Below are 24925 nucleotides of genomic sequence, written 5' to 3'. Positions count from 1 at the left end.
TTTACAAATGTATAATCAGAGGACAGTCTTCTCAAACTAAGGCCATTGTATGTGTTATAAACTTCATAATACAACACATTAAGGTAAAAACCAATTTGAATGGTAATGAAATCTTTATGGGCCGTCCTTGGGGGGGTCAAATGTCATACATGTATACATTTGGGGGTATATCGAGCCAGAATGAACCGTATTGGGGTGTGCTCTATTATCGCATGGTCCCCTAGTAACCACACCAAATTCACACACAGTAAAAGGAGACCTATTGGGGAAGTTTTTTTAGCTATATAGAGTCATCATAGATTTAGAATGTATAAACTTTTTCACCAATATATTGGTTTCTGGATTTTAGGCTGTGTTGCTTGGCAAGATCTGTGAGTGCAATAATATTGAACATTGTAACACTTTTGTAGAGGATATATAATTCAAGAATACCATCTCGTGTTCAAACTTGGTTGTACAACAACATTGGTGAGAATAGGTTGTCTGTAGCAACAGTCACTCCAGCTAACGTTGAGCTGATGCAAGTTTCTTTTCTTCAGAAACAGACATTCAGAAATAAATGTCCCCAAACATTCTTAATCAATATGACAGTTTATTTGCAAGGAGACCAACCCTCTCCTATTGAAAATCAAGATATTTTTTTATATCTAACCAAAATGAACATTTATATTTCTCTCTAAAATAGTTAGTGTAACCTAGTGATACATAAGGGTCAAGTCTTTTCATAGCATGTTATTAAGCAACTCTCTCAAATCAATGCAGACATGAGGTGCCTCAGTCTGCAAAACATTACACATTCTATAGTCCTCTAGTGTTACAATTATATGTAGAAGTGAAGAGAAGGGAGGCACTTTGAGAACAGAAGGCTCTGTCTATCCCCTCACTCTAAGGAATCTTCTACCTTCCTCGGGTGTGAGTTCTGAGGTGTCCCTTGATCTGGCTGGACTGACTGAATCCTTTCCCACAGACAGGACATGAGTAGGGTTTCTCCCCTGTGTGGACCCTCAGGTGGGTCTTCAGATGGGCAGACCGGTTGAAGCGTTTACCACACACGTGGCAGCGGTACGGTCTCTCTCCTGTGTGGATGCGTTGGTGCTCCCTGAACCTCCCTGAGTAGCTGAAACTCTTGCCACACACACCACAGTGGAAGGGCTTCTCATTAGTGTGAGAACGCAGGTGGACCTTGAGGTAACTGGTAGAGGTGAATGACTTCCAACAGACTGTGCAGAGGATTTGCCTGTGACTAGTGTCACCACTGTGTGGTACTGTGTGGGATAGCATGTGTGCCTTCAGTTGGGAAAGCTCACAGAACACGGCTCCACACTGAGTACATGAGTGTGTCTGTGTGTCGTCCTCTGGTCTCCTTTCTGGATCTCTCGGAACACTTTCAGTGTTCTCACTCTGTGTTCTAGAACAGTCTGGATTTACTGCAGAGAGGGGCTGAGACTGAGGGGAGTCACTGGCTGGTTCTGATAGTGATACTCCATAGCCCTCTCCATCAGGTTCTGTTTTGATCTGTCCAGTTGTGTTGGTCAGTAGAGAGTACTTCTCTCTGTTCTCCACAGTTTGGGGAAGATGTGTGGACTGAGGTGGCTCCTGATCACAGTCACCTTTCACACAGAGAGGAATGGTTATGGAGTCTTCTTTGGTATCAGCCTCCGGCCCTTGAATCTGCTCTACCTCCTGACGGGTCCTGAGTTCACCCTGTTCCTCTTTAATCTGTGTGGGCTCAGGGTCCCTCTGCCCCAGACTGGGGCTCCACTCCTGCTCACAGTACTGTTGCTCAGGGGGAGTTTGCTGCTCCAAGACCCAAGAGAGAATGGGCTGAGGAGCTGGTGGAAAGAAGACAAATGACATCAATGAAAGTAATGACAGCCGTTGGCGCTTGATTGACAAGACCACCATTGAGTTAGCTATGTCATTCCCAGAACAAGCTAGCTATTTCTCTGGCTGAATCCCATATCACCCTTCCCCTCGCCCATCCATTTGCACATCTACGCATTCCACTGCCATATGCAGAAGTGTTCCAAAGTTGAGGGTGTGAAAATTATGGAGGGTGTAGGGGCTAATTAGACACTCCGATAACCAATTCGATCGAACCAGCAACGCTGCTGCTTCAGATCGAAGTGGAATCCCATAAGGCAATGCATTACTTTTTAGTGTGTACTAGTAAATAGCTTGGGTACGTTTGGGGAAGCATATTTTCACCATCAAAAAGCATTATCACATTTGTAAACTTATGTAAGATATCACATTAGCAATAGTAGGCTGAGTAAATTGGATAGTCATAATGTAGGCTAATACACTATACGGTGCATCTGGAAAGTATTCAGACCCCATTACTTTTTCAAAATCTTGTTACGTTACAACCTTATTCGAAAATGGATTAAATAGATTTTCCCCCATCAATCTATACACAATACCCAATAATGACAAAACAAAAACAGGTTAACACATTTTTGAAAAGGTATTACAAATAAAAAAAACTGGAATATCACACTTACATAAGTATTCAGACCCTTTACTCAGTACTTTGTTGAAGCACCATTTACAAAGATTACAACCTCGAGTCTTCAGTATTTAACCAGTGTCTGTAGTGGCGCCTCTAGCAGAGATGCAGTGCCTTAGACCGCTGCGCCACTCGGGAGCTTCTCTGCAGATCCTCTCAAGCTCTGTCAGATTGGATGGGGAGTGTCACTGCACAGCTATTTTCAGGTCTCTCAAGGTTAGAGCATTGGACTAGTAACTGAAACGTTGCAAGTTCAAATCCCCGAGCTGACAAGGTACAAAATCTGTCGTTCTGCCCCTGAACAGGCAGTTAACCCACTGTTCCTAGGCCGTCATTGAAAATAAGAATTTGTTCTTAACTGACTTGCCTAGTAAAATAAAGGTCAAATAAAATAAAATAAAAAAAGTTAAAGTCCGGGCTCTGGCGGGGCTACTCATGCACATTCAGAGACTTGTCCTGAAGTCACTCCTGCATTATATTGGCTGTGTGAATAGGGTTGTTGTCCTGTTGGAAGGTGAACCTTCACCCCAGTCTGAGGTCCTGAGTACTCTGGAGCAGGTTTTCATCAAGGATCTCCCTGTACTTTGCTCCATTCATCTTTGCCTTGATCCTGACTAGTCTCCCAGTCCCTGCAGCTGAAAAACATCACCACAGCATGATGCTGCCACCACCATGCTTCACCGTAGGGATTGTGCCAGGTTTCCTCCAGATGTGACACTTGGCATTTCAGGCCAAAGAGTTCCATCTTGGTGTCCTTTTACAGAGGAGTGGCTTCCGTCTGGTCACTACCATAAAGGCCTCATTGGTGGAGTGCTGCAGAGATGGGAGAACCTTCCAGAAGGACAACCATCTCCACATAGGAACGCGATAGATCTGTCAGAGTGACCATCGGGTTCTTGTTCACCTCCCTGACCAAGGCCCTTCTCCCTCGATTGCTCAGTATGTCTGGTCGGCCAGCTCAAGTAAAGTCATGGTGGTTCCAAATCTCTTCCATTTAAGAATGATGGAGGCCACTGTGTTCTTGGAGACCGTCAATGCTGCAGACATTTTTTTGGTACCCTTCCCCAGATCTGTGCCTCGACACAATCCTGTCTCAGAGCTCTACGGACAATTCCTTCGACATCATGGCTTGGTTTTTGCTCTGACATGCACTGTCAACTGTGGGACCTTATATAGACAGGTGTGTGCCTTTCCAAATCACGTCCAATCAATTGAATCTATCACAGGTGGACTCCAAGTTATAGAAACATCAAGGACGATCAATGGAAACAGGACACACCTGAGCTCAATTTCGAGTCTCATAGCAAAGGGTCTGAATACTTATGTAAATAAGGTGTTTTTTATGTTTTCTAAATTAGCAAAAATATCTAAAAACCTGTTTTCGCTTTGTCATTATGGAGTATTGTGTGTAGATTGCTGAGGATTTGTTTTTATTGAATCAATTTTAGAATAAGGCTGTAACATAGAATGTTGAAACAGTCAAGGGGTCTGAACACTTTCCGAAGGCACTGTATATATTTCATTGTGACCTGATGCTGCTGACTATCAGGCAGTGAACAGGCTGTTACTGAGTGAGTGACTGAGTGAATGATGGAGAGGGCTGGATGTGTGTGTGTTGGTTGAGAGAGTGCTGCAGCAGAGGCAGCAGAGTCATGGAGACAGTGCAACACGCGTGCACATTGTGAAAACTTTTTACCAGTTGTAAGTAGGCTATTTAGATTGGTAATTATGAAGATACCCATTTTCTATAAAACATTAACATGCTATAACTGACATAACGGCGACAAAGCATTGGAAAATTATTTAGGCGCACTAGAGCTCTTTAGATAAATTCATATTCTAATGGTGACTTTTCTTATGGATAACCGTATCAAGTGAAGGGTTTTTACTCGGGCTCAGTTTTAGGGTCTGGATGGCTGCACGAGTAGAAATTTGAAATGGGTCCCCCCTATCGTGCTTGTGTTATTGGAACGAGTCCACAATCAAAATTACATGAAATGTGGAGAATGATAGGCTACATTTGCATCTGTTGGCCATCATGTAGACTATTAATTTATATTCCATTGCAGGCTGTGCTTACCATTTGATACAATAAATATATTGAAATGAAGATATCACTGGAGTCATTGCAAATCAATTCTTGCAACTTGTGTAGCCTTCCTGGAGCTTGCAAACAGATTTAATAAATAGCCTATAACTCAGTTTGTTGTAGCCTTGTGCTATTATGCAATTATTAATCTCCATGTTTAGTTAATTAACTTGGAAGTTGTCAATTGTAATCATGGTCTGAGCTCTATCTCAAATGTATCATTCTCCACATTAAATGTCAGTTTCATTGTGGACTTTTCCCTGAAATTAGATGTTAGCCTATCAGGCACTATACACTACCTGTATCTAGCTCAGCAAACCATGGCAGTTGAATTGCAATTATAAACTCATATTTTAGTCAGTAGCCTATGCCTATTGTAATAACAAATCAATCTCGCAAATAGGCCATTTATAATGGTTTGTAGTCTAAACATCTGGCACATAATAACATCACAATTGCCAGAAAATAACCTAACATTCATTTTTTGAAATTCGTCCAAGTGTTTCTTGCCCAGAGATTGAGATCCTCTCTCCAACTTACATTCAACAGGAGAGTTTGAGTGGTGAATCTAGTTGTGCACATTTGCAAACAAGATTTATTTGGGCCTCCCGAGTGGCGCAGTGATCTAGATATTCTGGGTTCGAGTCCAGGCTCTGTCGCAGCCGGCTGTGACCGGTAGACCCTTCGAGTGGCGCACAATTGGCCAAGCGTCGTCCGGGTGAGGGGAGGATTTGGCCGGCAGGGATGTCATTGTGTTGGTGCGGCTGGCTTCCGGGTTAAGCGGGAAATGTGTCAAGAAGCAGTGCGGCTTGGTTGGGTTTCGTGGGATGCACGGCTCTCGACCTTCGCCTCTCGACCTTCGCCTCTCCCGAGTCCGTACAGGAGTTGCAGCAATGAGACAAGATGGTAACTACCAATTGGATACCAGGAAATTGGGGAGGAAAAAGGGGTAAAAAATTGAATTTACAAACTGGGTAGTTTGAGCACTGAATGCTGATTGGTTGAAAGTCATGGTATATTCTAATTATGGTTGGTAACCAATTTATAATAGCAAAAACCTCAGGGGGTTGTGGTATATGGCCAATAAACCACGGCTTAGGGCTGTTCCTTGTGGTATATGGACAATATACCACAGCTAAGGGCTGTTCCTTGTGGTATATGGACAATAAACCACGGCTTAGGGCTGTTCTTTGTGGTATATGGACAATATACCACAGCTAAGGGCTGTTCCTTGTGGTATATGGACAATAAACCACGGCTTAGGGCTGTTCCTTGTGGTATATGGGCAATAAACCACGGCTTAGGGCTGTTCCTTGTGGTATATGGGCAATAAACCACGGCTTAGGGCTGTTCCTTGTGGTATATGGACAATATACCACGGCTAAGGGCTATGTCCTAAGAACAGCCCTTAGCCGGTATGGTTAATTGGCCATATACCACGGACATTGCTTAATCGACATCCATTGATGGAAAATTATTTGGAGAGTTTAATAAGGGCGATTTAGATTGTCTCTTGTGACATATTATTAAACTTGCAAGAACTATTTTAATGGAAAACCTAGTTTGCTTCTTAGCCTACTTCGTTAAAAATGACTATATTCTTCTTAATTCGCTCGATAACGTTATGGAAAATGGGTATATTGGATAAATGTGACAACTCTCTGAGAACATTTTGGGGGGTAGTTTTCGGGACTTTTGAGCAAGGTATAACCTTTTTTCAGAGTATAACCTGGCAACCCTGACTGAAAAACAGGTATGGGGACTCCACTCGGGCGTCTTTTTACTCCTGCTACATTAGGTTAGGGTTTCATCCTTCAAATACTGTAGAATACAATTTAAACACGTTTCTAGCTATCTAGATAATTAGTGTAAATGATAAGTAAAGTAGTTTAACTAGCTACATACCAGGGAAGACCGGTGTGATCAAGTGTCGTTTCAGGTATTGGTTTTCTCTCTTTGTCCGGGTTATTTCTTCCTGGTACTCGGAGATCGTGTCTCCGACCACTCCAAGTATCTCTTCGGCAGCTTGCATCAAACGCTCAGTTAGATACACATTCAGATATTGTAATTTAGTCATCATTGGACGATAGGGGGCAAGAAATATTCCCGAAATACACGTAGATAGCTTGATCGCTGTGAAGAAGTCAAGAATAACCAACTACTTCCGGGTCACGGATAATAATAAAAAAATCTTTCAGAAAATGTGTTTCGTCCTGTGTGCTTTTTTCAATGAATAATAAAGGCGAATATGATGGAAAATGTGTACAATTATACATATGTTATACTAGTTGTCACAAAGAATAATTAAAAGTATTTATGTGCGATATGTGATTTATTTATTTTTACCAATAGGTGTATTGGAAAACCTAGTCTTTGTGGTTGAATCTGTGTTTGAAATTAATTTCTCGACTGAGGGAGGTAGTCATTACAAAATCATGTTAAACACTATTGCACACAGAGTGAGTCCATGTGACTTGTTAAGCACATGTTTACACCTGAACTTATTTAGGCCATAACAAAGGGGTTGAACACTTATTGACTCTAGGAATTTCAGCTTTTCATTTTTAATTAATTTGTGAAAATTCTGAACATTTTTGTACATTTATCAATTTTAATTTCGGGCTGTAACACAACAAAATGTGGGAAAAGTAAAGGAAGGTGAATACTTTCTGAAGGCACTGTAAGTCAAATGTACAGGGGTGAAGGTGTGATTGCAGGGAACAGTGAAAATCTTAGGCTCCCAGCTCCAACATGCAGGACTAAGTGAAATAAAATAATGATTATGGTAATACAAAAACATACATGTAAATATAAATAGCACTATATACACAATATCAACTGTATCAGTGATGAATACATGTCCATTGGGGTGGAGGCAGTGTAAAGACTGTTGAGGGGTGGGAGGGAATGACTATAGGGGAGCAGCAGTCAGAGTAAATTACCATTGAGGGGGTTTGGGGACCAAGGGAAATAAAACAGACACAAATATAAATAATAATATACGTATTAACAACTGCAACAGTGATGAATGTCATTGGGGTGGGGGGAAAATGTCCATATGGGGAGGAGCAGGGGAAGGAGGGAGCAGGTAGCTGACTAGTGGTGGCTATTCAGCAGCCTGATGGCCTGGGGGTAAAAACTATTGGCCAGTCTTCCAGTTTTTCCATGATGCTCCTGTACTTCCCGCATCTGAGTGAGTAGAACAGGGCATGGCTCGGAGAGCTGGGGTCCTTGATGATATTTTTGGCCTTCCTACGACACCTGGTGTTGTAGGCGTCCTGCAGGGCAGGCAGTGTGCAGCCAATGGTGCGTTCGACTGCACATATCATCCTGTGAAGAACCTTGCGGTCAGTGACGGTGGAGTTTCTGTACCAGGCTGTAATGCAGCCCAACAGTATGCTCTCGATGGTGCTCCTGTAGAACACTGAGGGCCCTCTGGGAAAGGAAGATTTTCTTCAGCATTCTGAGGTTGAAGAGTCACTGTCATGCCTTGACCATTACAGCTTCTCTGAGATGTGTAAGCCTAGGAACTTGAAGTTATTGACGTCTCCACAACAGACCCGTTTATGAGGATGGGGGCATATCCAGCCTGGTTCCTCCTGCAGTCCACAATCAGCTCCTTTGTTTTGCTGACATTGAGGGAAAGGTTGTTAACCTGGCACCACGCCGTCAGAATGCCTACCGCCTCCATGTAGGCCGTCTCGTCGTTGTTGATAATCAGGCCTACTACTGTCGTATTGTCCGCAAACTTGATGATGGAGTTGGAACTGTTGTGAGGCCACGCAGTTGTGGGTATACAGAGAATACAAGATGGGACTGAGGGGGCACCCTTGTGGGTGTTGAGGAGGTAATGTTGCCTACCTTCACCACATGAATAAATGTGATGATAGGGGTGAAACTAACCTATGAAAACACATGTATTATTTGGGGTATTATCTTGTATCAGATCTAATGTGTTATATTCTCCAACATTAATTTCACATTTCCACAAACTTCAAAGTGTTTCCTTTCAAATAGTATCAAGAATATGCATATGCTTGCTTCAGGTCCTGTGCTACAGGCAGTTAGACTTGGGTATGTCATTTTAGGCAGAAATTGAAAAATAGGGTCTGATCCTGAAGAGGTTTTAAACTGTCAGGCCACTTTTTTACATGCAGTACTAGCCACTCTTTGCCTTGATGACAGCTTTGCACACTCTTGGCATTCTCTCAACCAGTTTCACCTGGAATGCTTTTCCAACAGTCTTGAAGGAGTTCCCATATATGCTTAGCACTTGTTGGCTGCTTTTCCTTCACTCTGCGGTCCAACTCATCCCAAACTATCTCAATTGTGTTGAGGTCGGTGATTGTGGAGGCCAGGTCATCTGATGCAGCACTCCATAACTCTTCTTCTTGGTTAAATAGCCCGTACACAGCCTGGAGGTGTGTTGGGTTATTGTCCTGTTGAAAAACAAATGATTGTCCCACTAAGCGCAAACCAGATGGGATGGCGTATCGCTGCAGAATGCTGTGGTAGCCACGCTGGTTAAGTGTGCCTTGAATTCTAAATAAATATAGATACACAGATACTGTAGTGTCACCAGCAAAGCACCCCCACACATCCTCCTCCATGCTTCATGGTGGGAACCACACGTGGAGATAATCCGTTTGTTCACCTACCCTACGTCTCACAAAGACACGGCAGTTGGAACCAAAAATCACAAATTTGGACTCATCAGACCAAAGGACAGATTTCCACCGGTCTAATGTCCATTGCACGTGTTTCTTGGCCAAAGCAATTCTCTTCTTATTGGTGTCCTTTATCAGTGTTTTCTTTGCAGCAATTCAACCACGAAGGCCTGATTCACGCAGTCTCCTCTGAACAGTTGATGTTGTAGATGTCTGTTACTTGAACTCTGTGAAGCATTTATTTGGATTGCAATTTCTGAGGCTGGTAACTCTAATCAACTTATCCTCTGCAGCAGAGGTAACTCTGGGTCTTCCTTTCCTGCAGTGGTCCTCATAAGTGCCAGTTTCATCATAGAGCTTGACGTTTTTTGCGATTGCACTTGAAGAAACTTTCAAAGTTCTTGAAATTTTCCAGATTGATTGACCTTCATGTCTTAAAGTAATGATGGACTGTCATTCTTTTTGCAAATTTGAGCTGTTCTTGTCGTAATATTGACTTGGTCTTGTACCAAATAGGGCTATCTTCTGTATACCACCCGACCTTGTCACAACACAACTGATTTGCTCAAACGCATTAAGATAAAAATACATTCCACAAATTAACAAGGCACGACTACCATGACAACCCCATGAAGCTGGTTGAGAGAATGCCAAGAGTGTGCAAAGCTGTCATCAAGCAAAGGGTGGATACTTTGAAGAATCTCAAATATAAAATATATTTTGAATTGTTTTACACTTTTTCTGTTACTACATGACTCCATGTGTAATTTAATATTTTTGATACAGTCACCATTGATCTACAATGTATAAAATAGTAAAAAATGAAAAACCCTGGAATGAGTAGGTGTCCAAACTTTTGACTGGTACTGTATATACACTACCATTCAAAAGTTTGGGGGTCACTTAGAAATGTCCTCGTTTTCCATGAAATGAGTTGCAAAATGAATAGGAAATATAGTCAAGACATTGACAAGGTTATAGATAATAATTTTTAATTGAAATAGTAATTATTTCCTTCAAACTTGGGTTTTGTCAAATAATCATCCATTTGCAGCAATAACTGCTTTGCAGACCTTTCACATTCTAGTTGTTGAGGTAATCTGAAGAGATTTCACCCCATGCTTCCTGAAGCACCTCCCACAAGTTGGATTGGCTTGATGGGCACTTCTTACGTGCCATACAGTCAAACTGCTCCCACAACAGCTCAATAGGGTTGAGATCCGGTGACTGTGCTGGCCTCTAGACAGAATACCAGCTGACTGCTTCTTCCCTAAATAGCTCTTGCATAGTTTGGTGCTGTGCTTTGGGTCATTGTCCTGTTGTAGGAGGAAATTGGCTGCAATTAAGCGCCGTCCATAAGGTATGGCATGCCGTTGCAAAATGGAGTGATAGCGTTCCTTCAAGATCCCTTTTAGCCTGTACAAATCTCCCACTCTACCAGTACCAGACAATCACATCGCCTCCACCATGCTTGACAGATGGCGTCAAGCACTCCTCCAGCATATTTTCATTTTTTCTGCATCTCATGAATGTTCTTTGTGATCCGAACACCTCAAACTTAGATTATTCTGTCCATAACACCTTTTTCCAATCTTCCTCTGCCCAGTGTCTGTGTTTTTGCCCATCTTAATCTTTTCTTTTTATTGGCCAGTCTGAGATGTGGCTTTTTCTTTGTAACTCTGGCTAGAAGGCCATTTAATGAACTATTTAATAAAGCTGCCAGTTGAGGACTTGTGAGGTGTCTGTTTCTCAAACTAGACACTAATGTACTTGTCCTCTTGCTCAGGTGTACACCGGGGCCTCCTCCTACTCTTTCTACTCTGGTTAGAGCCAGTTTGCGCTGTTCTGTGAAGGGAGTAGTACACAGCGTTGTGCGAGATCTTCAGTTTCTTGGCAATTTCTCGCATGGAATAGCCTTCATTTCTCAGATCAAAAATAGACGGACGTGTTTCAGAAGAAAGTCCTTTGTTTCTGGCCATTTTGAGCCTGTAATTAAAACCCACAAATGCTGATGTTCCAGATACTCAACTAGTCTGAAGGCCAGTTTTATTGCTTCTTTAATAAGCACAACAGTTTTCAGCTGTGCTAACATAATTGCAAAAGGTTTTTCTAATGATCAATTATCCCTTTAAAATGATAAACTTGGATTAGCTAACACAACGTGCCATTGGAACATAGGGGTGATGGTTGCTGATAATGGGCCTCTGTACGCCTATATTCCATTTCAAAAATCAGCCGTTTGTTAATGTTGTAAATGACTATTATAGCTGCAATGTCTACACTGTATTTCTGATCAATTTTGTTATTTTAAAATGGACAAAAAAAAGGCTTTTGTTTAAAAAACAAGGATATTTCTAAGTGACCGCAAACTTTTGAATGGTAGTGTATATATAAACTCAGCAAAAAAAGAAACGTCCCTTTTTCAGGACCCTTTCAAAGATACTTGGATTTTTACGAATTAACTTCACAGATCTTCATTGTAAAGGGTTTAAACACCGTTAAACACCATGTTCAATGAACCATAAACAATTCATGAACATGAACCTGTGGAACAGCTTTGTTAAGCTGTTAAGACACTAACAGCTTACAGATGGTAGGCAATTAAGGTCACAGTTATGAAAACTTAGGACACTAAAGAGGCCTTTCTACTGACCCTGACTCTGCCTAGGGTACTTGCTCATCTGCATGAGCGTGCCTTGGGCCTGCTGCAAGGAGGCATGAGGACTGCAGATGTGGCCAGGGCAATAAATTGCAATGTCCGTACTGTGAGATGCCTAAGACAACGCTACAGGGAGACAGGACAGACAGCTGATCATCCTCGCAGTGGCAGACCATGTGTAACAACAGCAACACAGGATCGGTACTGCCCGAGTTACACCAGGAACACACAATCCCTCCATCAGTGCTCAGACTGTGCTCAATAGGCTGAGAGAGGCTGGATTGAGGGCTTGTAGGCAGGCCCTCACCAGACATCACCGACGTCGCCTATAGGCACAAACTCACCATCACTGGACCAGACAGGACTGGCAAAAAGGGCTTTCACTGACGAGTCACAGTTTTGTCTCACCTGGGGTGATGGTCGGATTCACGTTTATCGTTGAAGGAATGAGCGTTACACCGAGGTTTGTACTCTGGAGTGGGATCGATTTGGAGGTGTAGAGCCCGTCATGGTCTGGGGAGGTGTGTCACAGCATCATCGGACTGAGCTTGTTGTCATTGCTTCGCTCCACAGGTAGTATCACATTTTCATTTCACTTCATTACAGTACAACGGTTTGATTTGTTTGATCGTAGCTAGCTAGCTACATAGCCGTCTTTGTATCTAAGACAATTGTGTAGTCTAGAGCGATTTTCTAGCCAGCTATTGTCGTTCTTTTAACGTAACGTAACGTAATCAACACTGCTAGCTAGCCGGCTAGCCCCCGAAAAGCAGCACTGTAGAAACTATTACACTCGACGGAACGACTTGATTAGTGTAGTGTCAACAACGCAGCCACTGCCTGCTAGCCTACAAAGTCAACAACGCAGCCACTGCCAGCTAGCCTACTCCAGCAGTACTGTATCATTTCAATCATTTTAGTCAATAAGATTCTTGCTACGTAAGCTTAACTTTCTGAACATTCGAGACGTGTAGTCCACTTGTCATTCCAATCTCCTTTGCATTAGCGTAGCCTCTTCTGTAGCCTGTCAACTATGTGTCTATCTATCCCTGTTCTCTCCTCTCTGCACAGACCATACAAACGCTCCACACCGCGTGGCCGCGGCCACCCTAATCTGGTGGTCCCTGCGCGCACGACCCACGTGGAGTTCCAAGTCTCCGGTAGCCTCTGGAACTGCCGATCTGCGGCCAACAAGGCAGAGTTCATCTCAGCCTATGCCTCCCTCCAGTCCCTCGACTTCTTGGCACTGACGGAAACATGGATCACCACAGATAACACTGCTACTCCTACTGCTCTCTCTTCCGCCCCCACGTGTTCTCGCACACCCCGAGAGCTTCTGGTCAGCGGGGTGGTGGCACCGGGATCCTCATCTCTCCCAAGTGGTCATTCTCTCTTTCTCCCCTTACCCATCTGTCTATCGCCTCCTTTGAATTCCATGCTGTCACAGTTACCAGCCCTTTCAAGCTTAATATCCTTATCATTTATCGCCCTCCAGGTTCCCTCGGAGAGTTCATCAATGAGCTTGATGCCTTGATAAGCTCCTTTCCTGAGGACGGCTCACCTCTCACAGTCCTGGGCGACTTTAACCTCCCCACGTCTACCTTTGACTCATTCCTCTCTGCCTCCTTCTTTCCACTCCTCTCCTCTTTTGACCTCACCCTCTCACCTTCCCCCTACTCACAAGGCAGGCAATACGCTCGACCTCATCTTTACTAGATGCTGTTCTTCCACTAACCTCATTGCAACTCCCCTCCAAGTCTCCGACCACTACCTTGTATCCTTTTCCCTCTCGCTCTCATCCAACACTTCCCACACTGCCCCTACTCGGATGGTATCGCGCTGTCCCAACCTTCGCTCTCTCTCCCCCGCTACTCTCTCATTTACATTTACTCTTTCCTCTTCCATCCTATCATCTCTTCCCTCTGCTCATACCTTCTCCAACCTATCTCCTGATTCTGCCTCCTCAACCCTCCTCTCTTCCCTTTCTGCATCCTTTGACTCTCTATGTCCCCTATCCTCCAGGCCGGCTCGGTCCTCCCCTCCCGCTCCGTGGCTCGACGACTCATTGCGAGCTCACAGAACAGTGCTCCGGGCAGCCGAGCGGAAATGGAGGAAAACTCGCCTCCCTGCGGACCTGGCATCCTTTCACTCCCTCCTCTCTACATTTTCCTCCTCTGTCTCTGCTGCTAAAGCCACTTTCTACCACTCTAAATTTCAAGCATCTGCCTCTAACCCTAGGAAGCTCTTTGCCACCTCCTCCCTCCTGAATCCTCCTCCCCCTCCCTCTCTGCAGATGACTTCGTCAACCATTTTGAAAAGAAGGTCGACGACATCCGATCCTCGTTTGCTAAGTCAAACGACACCGCTGGTTCTGCTCACACTGCCCTACCCTGTGCTCTGACCTCTTTCTCCCCTCTCTCTCCAGATGAAATCTCGCTTCTTGTGACGGCCGGCCGCCCAACAACCTGCCCGCTTGACCCTATCCCCTCCTCTCTTCTCCAGAGCATTTCCGGAGACCTTCTCCCTTACCTCACCTCGCTCATCAACTCATCCCTGACCGCTGGCTACGTCCCTTCCGTCTTCAAGAGAGCGAGAGTTGCACCCCTTCTGAAAAAACCTACACTCGATCCCTCCGATGTCAACAACTACAGACCAGTATCCCTTCTTTCTTTTCTCTCCAAAACTCTTGAACGTGCCGTCCTTGGCCAGCTCTCCCGCTATCTCTCTCAGAATGACCTTCTTCATCCAAATCAGTCAGGTTTCAAGACTAGTATTCAACTGAGACTGCTCTTCTCTGTATCACGGAGGCGCTCCGCACTGCTAAAGCTAACTCTCTCTCCTCTGCTCTCATCCTTCTAGACCTATCGGCTGCCTTCGATAATGTGAACCATCAGATCCTCCTCTCCACCCTCTCCGAGTTGGGCATCTCCGGCGTGGCCCACGCTTGGATTGCGTCCTACCTGACCGGTCGCTCCTACCAGGTGGCGCTCTCACCACTGGTGTCCCCCAGGGCTCTGTTCTAGGCCCTCTCCTATTCTCGCTATACACCAAGTCACTTGGCTCGGTCATAACCTCACATGGTCTCTCCTATCATTGCTATGCAGACGACACACAATTAATCTTCTCCTTTCCCCCTTCTGATGACCAGGTGGCGAATCGCATCTCTGCATGTCTGGCAGACATATCAGTGTGGATGACGGATCACCACCTCAAGCTGAACCTCGGCAAGACGGAGCTGCTCTTCCTCCCGGGGAAGGACTGCCCGTTCCATGATCTCGCCATCACGGTTGACAACTCCATTGTGTCCTCCTCCCAGAGCGCTAAGAACCTTGGCGTGATCCTGGACAACACCCTGTCGTTCTCAACTAACATCAAGGCGGTGGCCCGTTCCTGTAGGTTCATGCTCTACAACATCCGCAGAGTACGACCCTGCCTCACACAGGAAGCGGCGCAGGTCCTAATCCAGGCACTTGTCATCTCCCGTCTGGATTACTGCAACTCGCTGTTGGCTGGGCTCCCTGCCTGTGCCATTAAACCCCTACAACTCATCCAGAACGCCGCAGCCCGTCTGGTGTTCAACCTTCCCAAGTTCTCTCACGTCACCCCGCTCCTCCGCTCTCTCCACTGGCTTCCAGTTGAAGCTCGCATCCGCTACAAGACCATGGTGCTTGCCTACGGAGCTGTGAGGGGAACGGCACCGCAGTACCTCCAGGCTCTGATCAGGCCCTACACCCAAACAAGGGCACTGCGTTCATCCACCTCTGGCCTGCTCGCCTCCCTACCACTGAGGAAGTACAGTTCCCGCTCAGCCCAGTCAAAACTGTTCGCTGCTCTGGCCCCCCAATGGTGGAACAAACTCCCTCACGACGCCAGGACAGCGGAGTCAATCACCACCTTCCGGAGACACCTGAAACCCCACCTCTTCAAGGAATACCTAGGATAGGATAAAGTAATCCTTCTCACCCCCCCCTTAAATGATTTAGATGCACTATTGTAAAGTGGCTGTTCCACTGGATGTCAGAAGGTGAATTCACCAATTTGTAAGTCGCTCTGGATAAGAGCGTCTGCTAAATGACTTAAATGTAATGTAAATGTAATCTCAACGCTGTGCGTTACAGGGAAGACATCCTCCTCCATCATGTGGTAACCTTCCTTCAGGCTCATCCTGACATGACCCTCAATCCCATTGAGCACGTCTGGGACCTGTTGGATCAGAGGGTGAGGGCTAGGCCATTCCCCTCAGAAATGTCCGGGAACTTGCAGGTGCCATGGTGGAAGAATGGGGTAACATCTCACAGCAATAACTGGCAAATCTGGTGCAGTCCATGAGGAGGCGATGCACTGCAGTACTTAATGCAGCTGGTAGCCACACCAGATACTGGCTGTTACTTTAGATTTTGACTCTCAGATATTCAATTTCTGTTCGTCACAAGTCTGTGGAACTTGTTCAGTTTGTCTGTTGTTGAATCTTATGTTCATACAAATATTTAGAAGAAAAAGAAACGCACACCTATTTAGGCGAGGTGCTGGCTAGCGGAGAAAACTTGAAAATTAAAGAGAGCTGCTCATCTCTCGGAGCTCAGATGCAAAAATTGAATTACCAAGTTATCTTCATCAGGATATAATCACAAACACTGCGGGATGACTCGTTTATGTCGTGTCAAAAGACACAGGTGTCTGTAATCATGGCCAAGAGTGGCCTAATATCATTGGTTAATTAACAAATATTAAAATGGAATACAAAGAACAGCATACAAACAACAAATGTATAGCATATGATCATAAATTCATTTGACTACAAAAGCTTACAAACAATTACAATGGCAAAGTCACAATAATGGCTTTCAGATCAAAGTCTACGTTGAGACCGAAAGGAGCAAGGGTCTTTAAGTTAAAGATCCAGGCAGCCTCTCGTTTTAACAATAAATTATCAATTAACAGTACATAGACAACTTAACATTTATATAAATACATTTCCACAAACAAATGACATCCCACTTGCTCGGACCCACATGTTCCCACCGTATCCACACCCAACGCTGTTTCTAATGCTTGTAAGACTCGGACCCACATGTTCCCACCTTATCCACACCCAACTGTTTCTAATGCTTGTAAGACTCTTCCCCATATGACTTCAAATTGTGTTGTTTGTCTTGTAGACAGATTTTTTTCTCCAATTTTTAAATAATAAAGCATTTGATTCTTCCATTCTCTTAACATGGGTGTATCATTTGACTTCCAATATTGAAGTAATAGCGTCTTCATTATAAGTGCTGAAAAAAATAGTGTCACCGCACCTCCCTCTTCCCTGTCTTGAAATATACAGATAGATGAACAAAAGTAAACGTATATTGTAAAATGTTTGACAGCCAGCTTTCTAACTCTGATAGGTCACTCTTTAAGGTCCACAGAATGAGCAGTGGTGCTTCTTGGGTTGAAAACTCTGTTGATTTTGAAAGTAAAAGTCCTCCTGAGTGGAATGGGCCCCCCTTTACTGCAACACAATGTGCAGGCAATTAAATACAATGTCTTCAGAAAGTAATAACATCCCTTGAAATTTTCCACATTTTGTTGTGTTACAGCCTGAATTTAAAATGGATTACATTTATATTTTTGGTCACTGGCCAACACACAATATCCCAAAATGTGAAAGTGGAATTATGTTTTTGAACATTTAAACAATATATAATTACAAATGAAAAGCTGAAATGTTTTGAGTCAAGTATTCAACCCCTTTGTTATGACCAGCTAAAATAAGTTAATGAGTGAAAATGTGCTTAACAAGTCACATAAGTTGCATGGACTCACTCAGTTTGCAATAATAGTGTTTAACATGACTTTTGAATGACTACCTCCTCTCTGTACCACACACATACAGATAATTGTAAGGTCCCTCAGTCAAGCAGTGAATTTCAAACACAGATTCAACCACAAAGACCAGGGAGGCTTTCCAAAGCCTTTTAAAGAAGGGCACCTGTTAGATGGGTAAAAAAAGAGGAGACATGTAATATCCCTTTGAGCATGCTGAAGTTATTAATTACACTTTGGGTGGTGTATCAATACACTACTAGTGGTTAGAGCGTTGGACTAGTAACCGGAAGGTTGCAAGATTGAATCCCAGAGCTGACAAGGTAAATATCTGTCGTTCTGCCCCCGAACAAGCAGTTAACCCATTGTTCCGAGGCCGTCATTGAAAATAAGAATTTGTTCTTTATTTAACTAGGCAAGTCAGCTTGGGTAAAATATATATATATATTAAACACCCACCCAGATGCAGGCGTCCTTCCTAGCTCAGTTGATGGAGAGGAAGAAAACTGCTCAGGGATTTCACCATGAGGCCAATGGTGACTTTAAAACAGTTACAGAGTTTAATGGCTGTGATATGAGAACTGAGGATGGATCAACAACATTGTAGTTACCCCCACAATACTAATCTAATTGACAGAGTGAAAGCAAGAAAGTCTGTACAGGATAAAAATTATTCCAAAACATGCATCCTGTTTGCAACAAGGCACTAAAGTAATACTGCAAAATAAAATGTGTCAAAGCAATTCACTTTTTGTCCTGAATACAAAGTGTTGTAATCAGTAATATGTTGGCAAATCCAATACCACTCTCCATATCTTCTAGCATACTGGTGGCTGGATCATGTTAAGGGTATGCTTTTAATTGTTAAGGACTGGGGAGTTTTTCAGGATAAAAAAATAGATGGAATGGAGCTATGCACAGGCAAAATCCTAGAGGAAAACCTGGTTCAGTCTGCTTTCCACCAGACACTGGGAGACAATAACCTAAATCACAAGGCCAAATCTACACTGACGTTTCACTGCAGTGGGCTAAATCAGGGTCACAGAGTGGTTATTGGTAGTCTGAAACAAATATACACCTCACTACACATGGTTATGTGCTTTAAAAAATGAAGACACCTGTACCAAGTCAGATATAGAATTGAGATGCATTACATTTTGAGTTTGTGTCCCAATATTACACTTTATAGACATCACAGAAGACTGAAATAACAAAACTGTTTGACATAGAAACACAGGATTTTTGTTGTAAAATAAAAATAAAATCTTTATTAATTATTCAATTACGCAAAATATTAATAAGATTGTAGCCATGAGGCCAAAGGGGGTTCTTTTGGTCACTGAATGCAGGAAAAGGCTACATCTACTTGAAAATATATGGCAAGAAATGAAAATGGTTGTCTAACAATGATCAACAACCAATTGTTGCACAATCCAGGTGTGGAAAGCTCTTAGAGACTCACAGCTGTAATCGCTGCCAAAAGGTGCTTCTGCAAAGTATTGACTCAGGGGTGTGAATACTTATGTAAATTTGATCTGTATTTCATTTTCAAAACATTTTCAAAAATGTCTAAAAACATGTTTTCAATTGTCATTATGGGGTATTGTGTGTAGATGTGTAAGAAAAAACATGATTTAATCCATTTCGAAGTTAGGCTGTAACACAACTAAATGTTATGAACGTTATGCGGTTCGTTGGGCCAACAGGACTGAGGGTATGAGATGTCATTTTGAATTATCAAGTAATAATCTTCTCAAACTAAGGCCATTTGATGTGTTTAACTTTAGAATACATCACATATTGAGGTATGAAGCAATTTGAATGGTAATGACATCTTTATGAGCCCACCTTGGGGGGGGGGGGGGTCAAAGGTCATGCATGTATACATTTGGGGGTATATCGATCCAGAATGAACAGTATTGGGGTGTGCTCTATTATTGCATGGTACCCTAGTAACCACACCAAATTCACACAGAAAAGGAGACCCATTGGGGAAGTTTTTTGTTGTTGCTATAGAGTCATCATAGATTCTGAATGTATGCATAAACTTACCAATAGCTCTGTTTCTGGGTTTCAGGCTGTTGCTTGGCAACCTGTGAGGGCATTGAAAACTGTAACACTTTTGTGAAGGAGAAATAATTAAAGTATATGCCATCTAGTGTTCAAACATGGTTTTATAACAACATTGGTGAGGATGGGCTGTCTGTAACAATCGTCCCACTCGTCACTCCAGCTAACATTGACCTGATGTGGGTTTTTCTCAGACATTCAGAAGTAAATGTTCCCACAAATGCTTAATCAATTTGACAGAGAAAGTTTGTTTGCAAGGAGGCAAACCAGCTCCAATTGAAACATAGTTAGTGTAACCTCGTGATACATGAGGAGATGCATTCAAGTCTTTTCATAGCATTGTGTTAGAGCAGCTCTCTTAACTCAATGCAGACATGAGGTGCCTCAGTTAGTCTGCAAAACATCATACATTCTATAGTCCTCTAGTGTTGCAATAATACACTACATTGTCAAAAGTATGGGGACACCTGCTAGTCGAACATCTAATTCGAAAATCTTGGGCATTAAGATGGAGTTGGTCCTCCTTTGCTGCTATAACAGACTCCAATCTGCTGGGGAGGCTTTCCACAGCCCCAAACCATTATGAATCATCCACCAAACTTTCCAGTGGGCACTATGCAGTCGGGCAGGTAGCGTTCTCCTGGCATCTGCCAAACTCAGATTTGTCTGTTGGACTGCCAGATGGTGAAGCATGATTCATTATGCTAGAGAACACGATCCCACTGCTCCAGAGTCCAATGGCGGCGAGCTTCACACCAGTCCAGCCCACTCTTGGCTTTGTGCATGGTGATCTTGGGCTTGTGTGCGGCTGCTCGGCCATGGAAACCCATTTCATGAAGAAGCTCTCGACGAACAGTTCTTGTGCTGACGTTGCATCCAGAGTTTGGAACTTGGTAGTGAGTGTTGCAACCAAGGACAAGCGTTTTTACGCACTACGCGCTTCAGCACTCAACGGTCCCGTTCTGTGAGTTTGTATGGCCTACCGCGTTGCGGCTGAGCCATTGTTGCTCCTATACTTTTCCATTTCACAATAACAGCACTTACAGTTGACTGGGGCAGCTCTAAAAATTTGACAAACGGACTTGTTGGAAAGGTGGCATCTTATGATGGTGTCACTTTGAAAGTCAACTAAAAGTACACTTTATACACCTGTCAGCAACAGGATTGGCTGAAATAGCCAAATCCACTAATTTGAATGGGTGTCCACATATTTTGCCATGTAGTGTATGTAGAATTAGTAGCATTGAAGAGAAGTAATGTCTTTCCATTTCTCTTCCTAAAAGCTGGGCACTGTGAGAACAGAAATCCGTCTATCCCCTCATGGGGTCTTTCCACTCCAAGGCATCGTTCTCCTACCTTCCTCGGGTGTGAGTTCTGAGGTGTCCTTTGATCTGGCTGGACTGACTGAACCCTTTTCCACAGACAGGACAGGAGTAGGGTTTCTCCCCCGTGTGGACCCTCAGGTGGGTCTTCAGATGGGTAGACCGGTTGAAGCGTTTACCACACACGTGGCAGCGGTATGGTCTCTCTCCCGTGTGGATGCGTTGATGCTCCCTGAACCTGCCCGAGTAGCTGAAACTCTTGCCACACACACCACAGTGGAAGGGCTTCTCCTTATTGTGAGAACACAGGTGGACCTTGAGGTAACTGGTAGAGGTGAATGACTTCCAACAGACTGTGCAAAGGATTTGCCTGTGACTAGTGTCACCACTGTGTGGTTCTGTGTGGGATAGCATGTGTGCCTTCAGTTGGGAAAGCTCACAGAACACGGCTCCACACTGAGTACATGAGTGTGTCTGTGTGTCGTCCTCTGGTCTCCTTTCTGGATCTCTCTGAACATCAGGTACACTTTCAGTGTTCTCACTCTGTGTTCTAGAACAGTCTGGATTTACTGCAGAGAGGGGCTGAGACTGAGGGGAGTCACTGGTTGGTTCTGATAGTGATACTCCATAGCCCTCTCCATCAGGTTCTGTTTTGATCTGTCCAGTTGTGTTGGTCAGTAGAGAGTACTTCTCTCTGTTCTCCACAGTTTGGAGAAGATGTGTGGACTGAGGTGGCTCCTGATCACAGTCACCTTTCACACAGAGAGGAATGGTTATGGAGTCTTCTTTGGTATCAGCCTCCGGCCCTTGAATCTGCTCTACCTCCTGACGGGTCCTGAGTTCACCCTGTTCCTCTTTAATCTGTGTGGGCTCTGTGTCCTCCTGCCCCAGACTGGAGCTCCACTCCTGCTCACAGCGCTGTTGCTCAGGGGGAGTTTGCTGCTCCGAGACCCAAGAGACAATGGGCTGAGGAGCTGGGGGAAGGAAGACAATACTTGACGTCAATGAAAGTAATGACAGCTGTTGACGCTTGATTGACAAGACCACCATAGAGTTAGCTAGCTTGTTCTGGGAATGGAATATCTATGTCTCTGGCTGAATCCCATATCACGCCTTCCCCCAGGCTATATCAGATATGTTTCTTATTTCTTTGCACAGGAAAAATGTTGCCTTTTCATTTCATGAAATTCTTCTACACTTAATATGACTGGATACAAACAGATGAATAATAGAGAGACCCAAATACAATATGACACCCATCTAACCTGGAGGAGGATATTATTGTCAGAAAATACAATATGAAGTGGCACTAAAGCAACAATGATAAAGAGTGAATATACAAACTCACCGGGGATGTTGCCGATGCTCTCCGTTGGTGCCAATAAGATAGGCTATACTGTTCGCTCAATTAAGTTGAATTTTGATAACTAAAAGACAGATTAGAGTCTTTTCATTGTCTTCTCTTTACATCAATAGCCATTTGCTTTCCAAACTGTTTTCCGGCAATTGTATTTTGAAATATTGTGTGATATGCCTAGCTGGACTTTTCTACTTTTTACTGACAGTTGCAACTCAACAATCATCCATTTGGTATTTGCCGCCCACGATGCCTGATTTGGGGGCCCTTCCAAACGTAGGCAATGTGATTTAAAACAATCGACAGGTTCTTTTTTTTACAGAAGCTAATTAACGTCTGCGGACAAAAACATGCTTCCTGGTGGAGTAGCCTATTTTGAATGATTTTCGGCTAATTAGGCTATATAATTTTAAAAATGTAATTCAAATTGGGGCTACTTTAGCCTAATGGACACGGCACCTATGCCTACTAGAGAGTGTCTACCAACTAGCTAGCTAGTGTGTACCAGCTACTCTATTTGACCAAAAGTATGTGGAACCTGCTCGTCGATCATCTCATTCCAAAATCATGGGCATTAATATGGACTTGGTCCCACCTTTGCTGCTATAACAGCCTCCACTCTTCTGGGAAGGCCCTCCACTAGATGTTGGAACATTGCTGCGTGGACTTGCTTCCATTCAGCCACAAGAGCATTAGTTAGTTTCGGGCACTGATGTTTGGCTATTAGGCCTGGCTCGTATTTGGTGTTCCAATTCATCCCAAAGGTGTTCAATGGGGTTGAGGTCAGGGTTTTGTGCAGGCCAGTCAGGTTCTTCCACACTGATCTCTTCAGTAAGTCCATTTTACTGCCAATGTCTGTCTACGGAGATTGTATGGCTGTGTGCTCGATTATATACATCTGTCAGCAACGGGTGTGGCTGAAATAGCAGAATCCACTCATTTGAATGTGTCCACATTCTTTTGCATATATAGCGTAGCTAGAGTAATGGTTGAGGGCGTGGTATGTAGTGAAGTAATGCTAATGAACGTTGTACTGTCACAAGTACCCTCAATGGCAGTGGGCACGGTGTGTAGTTACTGTAGTCCACAGATAGATCTAATTGCAATTACACAAAAAATAATGGAGAGGTGTGCCCAATTATGTGACGTACATTTGACACATGTAAATTATGAAATACCTCCCAAATGTAATGTTGAACTGTTACTGAGGTTTATATATTTTGGGTATTCTCTTTGTATTTACATTTTCTGGTATATTTCCTGTGTGATTTTGTTTTGTAATTGTAAGATGCCAGGCACCCCTACAAGGGAGTCCTTGGTCTCAATGGGCCTCCCTTTTAAAATAAATAAAGTATAATCTCGTTCATTTGAATTTCATGTTCTTTTATTATTTAAAAGTGTTACATGAATTGCATCATTCAAGTCACGAAGTGTCCCGAAGTTAACGGGTTTATTGATCCCAGAGCCACTTTCTGGAAGTCAACCTCTAAACTGTGTCAGCAAAACGTGACAACGGAGAGTCCTCCGAACGAGTTGGTAGGAGCGAGGGGTGGTGTGGAAGTCAACGCTCTCCACCGGGTTGAAGAGCAGCTGATGTTTCCGGTTGTCAATGATACAGTATTTTCAACCTAACTTCCGATTTCTCCGGAAAATTCGAATTTGGGGACTCCGCTCAGGCTGCTACATTTGGTTAGGGTTTCACGGTCTCTCTCTGCCCTACTGAGTAAAATACAATAAAAACACGTTTCTAGCTATCTATATAATTCGTGTAAATGGGAAGTGCAGTAGTCTACATACCACGTAGGACCGGTGTGATCAAGTGGCGTTTCAGGTATTGGTTCTCTCTCTTCGTCCGAGCTATTTCTTCCTGGTACTCGGAGATCGTGTCTCCGACCACTCCAAGTATCTCCTCCGCAGCTTGCATCAAACGCTCAGTTAGATACACATTCAGATATTGTAATTTAGTCATCATTGGACTATTATATGGGGCAAAAGATATTCCTAAAATACACGTAGATAACTAGACCACTGTGAAGGCAAGAATAACTAAGTACTTCCGGGTCACGAGTTTAAAAACAATCTTTCAGAATATGAGTTCCGACCTGTATGCTTTGTAAACGAATAATTAGGGCGAAGATAGAAAATATGCACAATTACATATTTTACACTAGTTATCATATCAATAATAATTACAAGTATTTTTATGCGATGTATTATTATTTCAAGGCTTAAATGGTCAACAAAGGGTGCATTCTACTCAGGAGCACTTCTAGTATCCAAATCCAGAGTTTACAGCCAGAGGAGAGTTACATTTTAGTCATTTAGCAGAATCTGCTCAATTTGCAGCCCTTAAAAAGAGTGACCTATCAGCTGAATAACAATAAATACCTATTGCACCATATATAATTTTATGTAAATTGTGTCCCGGTGAAATTAGGCTCCAT

At 43.5% G+C, this 24925-nt stretch overlaps 3 protein-coding genes across 3 annotated transcripts; 1 reads left to right on the top strand and 2 right to left on the bottom strand.

Annotated features, from left to right (window-relative positions):
• Positions 1 to 307: 307 nt before the first annotated feature.
• Positions 308 to 6759, bottom strand: LOC135548189 (zinc finger and SCAN domain-containing protein 2-like). Its single transcript, XM_064977532.1, has 2 exons — positions 6504 to 6759; positions 308 to 1832 (listed from the first exon to the last, which is right to left on the bottom strand). The coding sequence occupies exons 1-2, from the start codon at positions 6676 to 6678 to the stop codon at positions 898 to 900; spliced, it is 1110 nt and encodes a 369-aa protein (XP_064833604.1). The 5' UTR covers positions 6679 to 6759; the 3' UTR covers positions 308 to 897.
• Positions 6760 to 14791: 8032 nt separating this feature from the next.
• Positions 14792 to 15997, top strand: LOC135548190 (uncharacterized; the record flags this gene model as incomplete). Its single annotated transcript, XM_064977533.1, has 2 exons — positions 14792 to 14905; positions 15073 to 15997. Coding segments are annotated over 2 exons (909 nt in total), but the record flags the coding sequence as incomplete, so codon positions are not given.
• A 3891-nt stretch (positions 15998 to 19888) lies between these two features.
• LOC135548188 (zinc finger and SCAN domain-containing protein 2-like) lies at positions 19889 to 24535 on the bottom strand. The gene is made up of 2 exons (XM_064977531.1): positions 24279 to 24535; positions 19889 to 22098 (listed from the first exon to the last, which is right to left on the bottom strand). Exons 1-2 carry the CDS (start codon positions 24451 to 24453, stop codon positions 21155 to 21157), a joined length of 1119 nt encoding a protein of 372 aa, XP_064833603.1. The 5' UTR covers positions 24454 to 24535; the 3' UTR covers positions 19889 to 21154.
• Positions 24536 to 24925: the final 390 nt, after the last annotated feature.

This window comes from Oncorhynchus masou, chromosome 11, assembly GCF_036934945.1.
Source record: "Oncorhynchus masou masou isolate Uvic2021 chromosome 11, UVic_Omas_1.1, whole genome shotgun sequence".
Lineage (NCBI taxonomy): Eukaryota > Metazoa > Chordata > Actinopteri > Salmoniformes > Salmonidae > Oncorhynchus > Oncorhynchus masou.
The sequence above is the reverse complement of the archived record's forward strand: the minus strand, read 5'-3'. Positions and strand labels throughout refer to the sequence as shown.